The following is a 9,691-nucleotide window of genomic DNA, read 5'->3' as shown; positions in this document are numbered from 1 at the left end:
CTGGTTGATTTCAATAAGAGGATTAGTTTGCTCCTCCGGCCTACAGGGGGAGATGTTCGGTTGTTTTGGGTGTTCCCGCCACCCTCTTCCGTTTAACAGAGCAGAACAGAATGTTCCCAGTTTTTCTGAGAATGTGTAGTCGGTCATGAGGTTTGTGTTGTCACACATTTACATGTGAAATGCACGTGGATAACATTTGGAGGAGTGCATATTACGACTTTTAACATTTAAAATATATTAAATAAATGGTCGAAATAAAACAAGGCAACTTGGTAATTGTTAGATTATTTACTTTGTCTAGGTATACAGCTTTTATGAGTTGAAGGGTCTAGTCGACGGAGCAATCCGAGGAACCGAGCTCGGGGACCAAGAATGACACAGACACAGAAGTGTAGTTCACTCAAAGTCAAAGTTTACTAAAGATGGGTTCAGTGGATATGTATGCAGAAATGAGGGAGCGATGGACATATCCATTATCCCTGAACATCTCACACAATAACAAGATACCACAATAAATCAGACATTTGTTATGTCAACACGTACCGAGCACGGCGACATAATGGAGATCCCTTAGACAAAACATATATCTGTCCTTGCAGGTTGAAACACAGAGAATTCTGGCTTCACACACTATTTAGATTTACATGTAAAAAGGGAAGTCCTTGAAAAACTTTGTGAAATGTGAGCTCTTGGCAACTGACTGTTCTTCTCATGTACAGAAAGCAGATTACGTAATTATAATGCAAATGGACAATTCCAGCATTTTGGTTTTGAATATATTTATTACCAATATATTGAACCATCTATATTTTATTAAACCCCTTAATGATAGAGTCCAGACGACAAAGGCAATCGGTCTTAGAAAGAGTGTTCTATTTTAAAAAAGGGGAAATAAATGCATTATGGATGTGACAAAAAAGGACACGTTTTTGAGAGACTACATAATTCATGGGATTTTCATAGGACTTTAAAGTAAAGCCTTAAAGGGTTTAGCCCCTACCTACCTAACAGAGCTTCTATCACACTACTCTCTAAGATCTCAAAACGCAGGACTTTTGATAACACCTAGAATAAATCCACCAAAGGGGGTCGAGCTTTCTCGTACGTAGCACCTAAACTCTGGAATAGCCTTCCAGACACTATTCGAGTATCAGACACACTCGCCCAATTCAAATCTAGATTTAAGACGCATCTTTTCAGCCAAGCATTCACTTAATGCAAATATGCTAAATAAACGACCGGGAGACTGCTGACATTAGATATTATTTACTAGAATAATTGAACTTGTTATATCAACACCGCGCAATGTGTTTTACCTCTTTTGTGTTTTTCGGTTTTTCTTATTTTCCCCTGTAAAGCTACTCTGGAACAATGCACATTGTGAAAAGCGCTATATAAATAAAATTGAATTGAATGTTTGTCAATGAAGATATACCAAACTAGAAAGCAAACCTACCAAACAAATACAGAACGGATGGCTCTTTGTAGAACATACAACGAAAGTGACAACTAAATGTTTTGATTTTAAAGTTGACATTTGCATGAAACGCCCAAACGGTTCTTCAGTAGGTTACATATTGTCATGAGTCTGTAATTCCGATAATATAAATTTACACAAATTCTGATATCATCCAGTTGAACCCTGACCCTTTAGGTTAGTGTGTAATGTTACTAATGTTGTTTTGAAACAGAAGTTAATAATAAATAGAGTTGAACCATGTAAAGAACAAAACATTCCAGGCACATTTTCTGCAATAACATTTTTTATCTGTAAATCTAAATGTAACAAGTGCAAATACACAAAATATAAACTGATCATGTTAATTAAATGCAACAGACATGCAAGACCCTCAATTAAACAAACAGCCACACAAACCAAAAACTAAATAAAAAAAAGGATAATACAACATTTTGCAAATGGTTTGCAGTCTTTCCACTTTCCCAGAAAGCAGACCATTCATCTAATACCATCTCACAATTGAATATTATTTCAGTTTTAATTAGAAAAAGGCTTTATAAGTCCATTATCCATTGCTCTGGACAGGCAGGCACGCGCAGCATCAATAGCCTCTTGTTTCTTAGGGTTGTCCTCTAGTTTTGCCACATATGTCAAGATTTCCAGCAATTCACTTTCCATCAACTCCTTGGCTATCTGCTCTCCCCCATCAAGCATGTTATACACAGTCACGAGACCTCTGTGCTGAATTTGAGGGTTTTCATGGAGACACAGTCTCTGCATGATCTCAAGCCACTGCCCACTCTGTGGATGATAAAAAGAGCCATTTATTCATTCGTCTTATGTCCCGAGACACCCCAAAATAATAGAAAACACAATGACCAGAAAAATAGGAACAGACGCATCAAATGATTGTGGGAGCTATCACATACCACTTTGGTTATCTTAGTGGCGAGTTTCTTCTGTGAGGCAGAGAGCATAGCCAGGGCACCGGCTGCCGCTCTCTGTAGCTTCTCATCGTCTTCACCGCAGAGCAGAACCAGCAGCTTCAGTTTATCATTACCATCTTCAAGATATCTGTCTTGAACCTGTCCAAAAGAACGAATCAGATCAACATACCCATTCAGAATGTCTAAGCACACGTAAAAAGCTAATTACACAATTACATTGGCAGTGTTAATGCATGTCAGTGGTATTTTATACCTCTTTACAGCAAACCAGATTACACATGCATTCTGTCGCAGCTTGTCTGATCTGATCGTGGTCTTCAAACATGTAGTTCTCGATCTCAGGAAGGGCTTTCTCTTTCAGGATTTTCAATCTGTGGAATAAGAGTACATTTTTTTCCAAAAGGAAGTAACTGTGTTGGCACTTGAGCAAAAAATGTGTCACAAGTTAGGCGAACTCTTACCGAAGTTTGTCATTTAAGGCGGCAAGATTTGTGAGACCCAGAAGCGCTTCAAAGTTTTCCATACCGTCTCGTTCTGTGCTTAGCAAGGACACCAGTGGTCGCACAACTTCATACACCTGTTCAAAAAAGTAATGAAATTGCAGCTGTGAGCGTTCAAATACATGTTCAGGTTTTGAGATTGTAGACGTTAAACGCTATCTCACCCTCTCCCCGGGGAAGGCAATTTCAGGGTTGGAGACAGCAGCGATCTTAGCCAGTGCATGACAGGCCTTTATTTTCCCTTTGTCAGTTCCCTCAAGGGCAAGTGGGATTAAAGTCTGTTGTACATAGCAACAAATACATTACTTTCATAAGATTCGAGCATTGACTGAAGTATCTTTGAGGTTTGTATTCATGTGCGATCCCTTACTTTTCCTCCACCTTGGGCTACGATTGTGCCACGATCTTTAGTATCTTCTGACAAGGCAAGAAACACTCTGGGCAAGCAAAAAGAAGAAAGGTAAGAACTAATAAAAGACAAATAAACAAACAGGATACATTGTTTTGTAGTTCTCAACAGGCTTTAGTTCAGGATTTTATATTTTTATTGAACAATAATTAACTTATCATGCTACAAAAAGAGTAGTGTACACCTACCGCCACTAGACGGCTTTATTCACCTTAATTCGGACTTCCTGTTTCCTGACACACCTCTTTCTCATTCACTTTATTAGTCTGTATAAATATTAATTTCAGTACCATTCTGTAAATTATTTTATATTGTCCTTGACTTAAATTGTAGATTGATTGAGAATTGTGTTGAGATTACCATTTTAAGGACCATTGCTTGCTTCCCTGCTTTTTGGCTTAGAAATCAGTTTCTTGGTTCAGATTTTTGAGCTTATTTACGCCCCAGTAAAGGACACGTGAATCTTACCATGACTTCTGCGCTTGTTCTGTTTACAAAACTTTGCAATATGGAAATTTTGGAAATTAAAGGCACTTTGACATGTGGAAATCTAGAAAGTCTTTTCTATTCTCCTTTGAAAGCTGGAAGGCTTACAGTATTTTATTGATATCATAACTATGTAAGATACTTTTTTGACATATTATTCTGATTCAGAACAGATCTGTGACTAACCAGGTGAAAACCTTCATCGAGTGTCTTACCGTGCAAGCATCTCTTTTGTCTGATCGGTCAGAATGGAGTTATCTGCTTTGACCATGACAGCTAGCGCTGATGTGACTCCAGCCTTCAACATCTTCTTCACTCGCTTTTGAATGAAATCCTTTTTATCCTAAAGCACAAGAGAAATGCTTTAAAATGAAATCCGCTAAATCCACTTAATGATGGGTATTTGTAATGAAACATAATATAAATATAATAACATGGACATTTCGAACCTGTCAAATATAGTTGAACATCTTCATGTGTAATTACCTTTGGGTGCTGCTCAGGCACGTGCTGTTTGGAGAACTTGGCCAGCTGCACCATTTCAGGGAGGATATCTTTCTTATCATAGCTGTTGGTGCAGTTGACCAGGGTGCAGGCTACAGCATACAAGATGGTCTTATCTTTCGACTAGAACACAAAATATACAGTACATGTGTCACAATGTTAACCTTAGTCTGCTGATCATAAGTGTGATTTATGTTATAAGATAGATAATACCTTGGCGAGTTCAAACATGGACCTCATGGCTGGTTCGTCTTCAACAAAGTCATCTTTCACATCAGCATCATTGGTAAGATAAGCCAGACCTTCAATGGCCCATTTTCTGGTGCGGACATCAAGCGTGGGGTTGCAGAGCCACCTGTATACCAGATCAAAAGACGGTGATTCATTGAGCATAAAGTGAGTACATATTACGCATGATTTTTATTTCAAAAGATCAAGAAATATCTGATGTCCCCTATATGGCAATCTGAAACAAAATCGCCTCTCTGTTTGAAACATAGAATTGCAAGTTGAAACCAAATGATGTCAGACTGACATTTGCAAACCCAAAATATTGTAAGCTATACAGTAAAAAAAGATTTGAATGAGATGTGTTTTTACTTAGTTGTTATGTATAATGCAAGTTTGTTTTGTTCTTACAATTTTTTCATTTATTTCTTAAATATAATGAAAAAATTAGAGAAAATTCTGGAGCCCAAACTGCAAGACAATTAACTTTTTTTACAGGATTTATTTTACAGTGATGAATTGGAGTAAGAAGACATTTTGAATATTTCTGCACTTTTTCTCCCTTTCTATCAAAAAGTTCGCAGCTATAAGAAGAATATCATTCTAACTTTCTGCACTGTTTGGCCAGTTTCTCCGTAGAACCTTCTGCAAACTGTCTCATACTGTAATCGTCCCCTCCGGCAGAACCCAGTTTACAAAGACCCTGTGAAAGGAGACGTCATATTACCATCAGTCGGACTCATAACCACTAACAAAAACTACAAAACATCAACAAATATCAAAGCATGTCCGCTTACCACAAGAGCTCTGATCTTAATCTTCTCGTTTTTCGTTTTCTTATACATTTCCTTCAGCAGAGATACACCATTACTGATGAAGAAGGAGGCTTTGCTGGTTTTGGTGGAGGCGTGAATGAGGGCCTCCACCGCTACCAGCTGATCCACCTCACGCTCGGAGCCGCAAAGGGCCACCATCATCTCCATCACACCCTGACGGCCCGACAGAGCGTTTCCCACGTCAAACGGCCCCTGCAGAAGGCCTGACAGAGTATTTATGGCATGGATGTTTTTGTCCATATCGTTGGGGTCAAACTTGCTCCTGTTGACGAAAACGTGCGGCGAGATTAATACGAAACTTAATTAAAAACACGATTGGTGCTGCTATTGATTTTGAGCATTGCAGCCGGAATGAACATACTTGATGTAGTCATCGCAGATATCTCTGAAGTTATCTCTCTCAGGGTCACAGCGCAAGTCATCGTAAAGCTTGTTGAGGAGCACGCTAGCGATCAGCTGTGTGTTCTCCGTCAACGGTAACTGATCGGGAAGATCAGGGACCTGACCGCAGACCTTCAGAATCTTTCTAAGGCCTGGTTTTAACATAGAAGCATTAAAGCACACACATGAAAGCTATTATATGTGATTTGAAATATGAACATGCATTTTTCTTGTAAATGACATACCGTGGTCAATGGTGAAGAGACACTTGGAGTGGTCACTGTTTTTCTTATCTTTTCTTGGCACATTTCTGGAGAGGAGGTTCAGAGCGTTGTCTCGGCCATGTCCTGATACCTTTTTACTTGCGACCATCTCCAACAAGGCCAGCAGGATGTCCTTCAGGTCCTTACTGGAGTCTGAGTGCCAAATATAAAAGAATTAAGTCAAGACATTCATTTGTATTACCTTTTAATAAAATACATTTGCACGCAGATATTTTTCAGTTTCTTTCAACTTAATTTTAGTTGTCATTGTCCATGTTTTGTTCCGTTTCTTTTGAAATGTCTAATATAAGTACATACTACAACATATTAATGTTAATATAAACAGAAATCTGTTGTGATGACACACAACACTATCAAGCAATTACGATTGGTTGTTTTAAATGCCTCTTTCTTATTATACAATACAATACATTTCCTATATATTTACTGTCAATATAAAGATCTATTTTAAAACATGTAGAATAATATATAGAGCTTTAAATATCACTTTGTTCCAATATGTGGAAATATATTATTTATTATATTAAATTTTTCCCGTGGTATATTCCCATATAATTCAGTTCCCTAAGGTGAAGTCAGGCTTGGGAGGTCAGATCAAACAACACAAAGAAATTTGCGCTTTATATTTATTGCGTTTCTGTTAAAAATTCAGAGCAGTTTAAAGAGATCATTTTAGATAATGAACATTTCAATACTGCTCGTTTAAAAAATAAAAATGATAATGATGAAAATACGTCACATATTTTCTCTTACCGAGCACGAGTGCCTCTTCTTTGCCGTAAAGTCTCTTGTCCGCTCCAGACAGCGAGTCATAGACGCACTGGAAGAGATTCGCAGTCGCCAACGCAATCTCCTCATCATCCACAGCCATGATGCTGCACAGTTTGGAAATTCCAACCATGTGGATGATGGCCGTCGCCTTTAGAAGCACAGGAACACAAAAACTCACACATCAAATAACTAAAGGGAATTGCAGAACTGCATTGACTGTCATGAGGACACAAATGTACTTATTTTAAACGTGCAGACTTTCTTCATATGCAAAGTAAATGTAACAATGAATTTATTGTTGTAGTGTAATAGTATGATGTCATTCATCCGTCGTGGTTTCTTACTCTTGCCCTGTGGCCTGTGCACATTGCTGACAGGGTCCGGATGGCGGCCAGGATCATCTCAAGTTTTCCTGTGTCGATGAGCTGAACAAGCAGAGGCACTCCATTGTTCTGGAAAATTATCTCTGCTCCAGCGTCTTCTCTGGCCAGGACAACCAGGTTGTTTGCAGCCTGAAATAAATGTGATCTCACATGATTTACTTTATGTGGATGATTTACTAATGCAAATGATAATTTGAATAATATTGTTCAAACCTTTTCTCTTTTTTCCTTATCTGATTCCTCTGAGAAAAGGATGTCAAACATGTTCTGCACTCTGGAGTCTGTTGAAAAGCTTGTTTTCAGCTGGGGGGAAATCGGACATGCTTTTAGACATCGCATTTATGCATTTCCATCTAAAGTATTTATCATAGAGTATTATACAGTTTTGTTTATCCGTATGTAAATCCAACTCTCTACCAACGGAGTGTTATCTCGACAGAACAATCCTCACTTTCTGCTGAATATCAGCTCCGAGTCTTCTGAGGGTCTCGAGGAAGGTTTTGTTTTTAGGGTCTATGGTTGCACATCTCTGAACGTCTTTAAACGCCATGTCCAGTTTGCCAAGCTTTTCAAGTGCTTGACATCTTCTGTACAGAGCTTTTACATCTCCTGCGTCCACATCGATCGCTGCAGTTGGTTAGAAAAAAAATCAGCGTTATTTTCATGGTTCCTTATAATATGTTTAAGTTGTCACATAAACATAAGAGACGACGTCGCATTTGAAATCATAAAACATGAATGTGGAGTGATACCTTTAGTAGCATCTGATGCTGCAAGGTTGTAGTTTTCCTGGAAACACAAAAGTGAAATGTGTCATGCAGAAAGATGAAATATATTTTATGGAGACTTGCATTTGGTATGGTGAGAGGATTTCTACCTTTTTCAGGTAACAGGCTGATCTGTTCTTGTAAATGACAGCCAGTGTTTTCTTGTCTTTGCAAGACTTTATGGCTTTAGTGTAGCTCTCAGTGGCTTGGTCGATTTCTCCTGCCTGAAAGTGCTTGTTCCCCTCTTCTTTTAACTGGACTGGATCTCCCATTTCTCCCATCTAGATAAAAACACAATGGCTACACGTATAATCATTTAGAGCTACAGTTTAGACTATATTCATACATATAAAATTAACATATTGTCGCTGTCCTTCTTATACGCAAAGTGACAAACAAAAGCTAATATATTGATGGCAGAAAATTAAAACCACAAAATATGGAGATACAATGATTCAGAACAGTCAAATATTTTCTGTACTTAGTAGATACATCGATGCAAATGTTATATTTATCATTTGAATAAGTGAAACTGTAAAACATGTTTATGGGGATTTCAAGTGGCTAGATTAAGTGGCTGAATTGGTCAGAAATATCCCTTGCAAAAATACCTTGGTTTTACTATAGTAAAAGTGTAGTAAACATGTTTTTGTCAGTACAAATATCACTTTTAAACTGTTGTTACTAAAGCCATCGTTTATTTGTGGTTACCATGGTTTATGTGAAGTAAAACCATTGTTAAATTTTCTAAGGGATGTTTGATGTAACAATGAAAATTTCTATGCTGTATATGGCGGGTTACATCCATAAAGTATTAAGTGTTAACAGTTTTAAAGTTTTAAACCTTAAGGCAACAATTTCAGGTTTGTTTATACAAGGCAAAAAAAATCATTTGGAACTTAGTCAATATAATTTTAGACAACGGCTTTTAAAAATAACATTGTTTTCCCATTTACAGTCATATTGCAGATCTCAAAAATCAACACAATTGAACACATTCTGCCTCATTTTGTAAATGGCTTTGGAGAAAAGCGTCTGCTAAATGTAAATATTGAAAAAAATCCAGAAGGTTAAAAGTAATATTCTCAAGCAGACGGTGAAGCACATGTTATCAGTGACTTTAAATGTCTGACCCTCATGCCTTATTTGGGCAACAGTCTGGCCCTCTGAGAGCTCCCGCTTCCACGCTACCCAACAGAATCCATAAACAGACACAGTAATTCCCTTTTCTCTCTCATACAGATCTTAAAAACAATCCTTGCCGGATATCACATAAAACTACATACCGTCATTGATGTCAAATCTCTTCCTTCTTTCAAAAGAAATCTCTGTTTGTCTGTGGTTGAGGTGTTTCCGGCGGCGTTTGGTTTTATCTGTTGTAACAGCCCCCCAACACTCACTTATATATCTTTTAAGCATGGGGGGACATACCAGAATAATGGGTTCAACCATAACATCGGAAGGGGGTGACAGCCTTCATTCACCTCACCTGTTGATAAGGAAAAGTATCATTCATCCAACAAACAGCAACACGAGAACCTATCCGTTATGCATTTTTATTATGTCGTGTTGAGGGATTTGATTATTGCTGTAATGGGAATGTCACTATAAAACACAGAATGTTAGGATCCCTTAGATCAGGGAAATGGACTGTCTGTGATAAGGTCTATTTAGGGAGCGAGAGACTGACAGCTGAGAAAATGTAGTAGCAAATGTCCACACTCACCCAAAGGGGG

At 38.0% G+C, this 9,691-nt stretch overlaps 1 protein-coding gene across 1 annotated transcript; it reads right to left on the bottom strand.

Moving 5' to 3' along the window:
* Window positions 1-391: 391 nt before the first annotated feature.
* unc45b (unc-45 myosin chaperone B) lies at window positions 392-9,347 on the bottom strand. The gene is made up of 20 exons (XM_079467332.1): window positions 9,242-9,347; window positions 8,066-8,236; window positions 7,941-7,977; window positions 7,640-7,815; window positions 7,402-7,491; window positions 7,150-7,317; window positions 6,788-6,953; window positions 5,996-6,166; window positions 5,731-5,902; window positions 5,331-5,631; window positions 5,142-5,236; window positions 4,519-4,660; window positions 4,288-4,428; window positions 4,017-4,144; window positions 3,277-3,343; window positions 3,071-3,184; window positions 2,868-2,983; window positions 2,660-2,777; window positions 2,389-2,544; window positions 392-2,260 (listed from the first exon to the last, which is right to left on the bottom strand). Exons 1-20 carry the CDS (start codon window positions 9,245-9,247, stop codon window positions 1,997-1,999), a joined length of 2,799 nt encoding a protein of 932 aa, XP_079323458.1. The 5' UTR covers window positions 9,248-9,347; the 3' UTR covers window positions 392-1,996.
* Between the last annotated feature and the right edge of the window lie 344 nt (window positions 9,348-9,691).

The sequence above is a fragment of the Barbatula barbatula genome, assembly GCF_947034865.1.
Source record: "Barbatula barbatula genome assembly, chromosome: 11".
In the NCBI taxonomy this organism is placed as follows: Eukaryota; Metazoa; Chordata; class Actinopteri; order Cypriniformes; family Nemacheilidae; genus Barbatula; species Barbatula barbatula.
Note: the sequence above shows the minus strand (reverse complement) of the source record. Positions and strands in the feature narration are given on the sequence as shown.

Coding starts and splice junctions, on each gene's coding strand:
- unc45b (XM_079467332.1), bottom strand. Junction 3,344..4,016: donor ACAAAAGAGATGCTTGCACG/GTAAGACACTCG, acceptor TTGCTTGCCCAG/AGTGTTTCTTGCCTTGTCAG. Junction 3,185..3,276: donor TAGCCCAAGGTGGAGGAAAA/GTAAGGGATCGC, acceptor TATGTACAACAG/ACTTTAATCCCACTTGCCCT.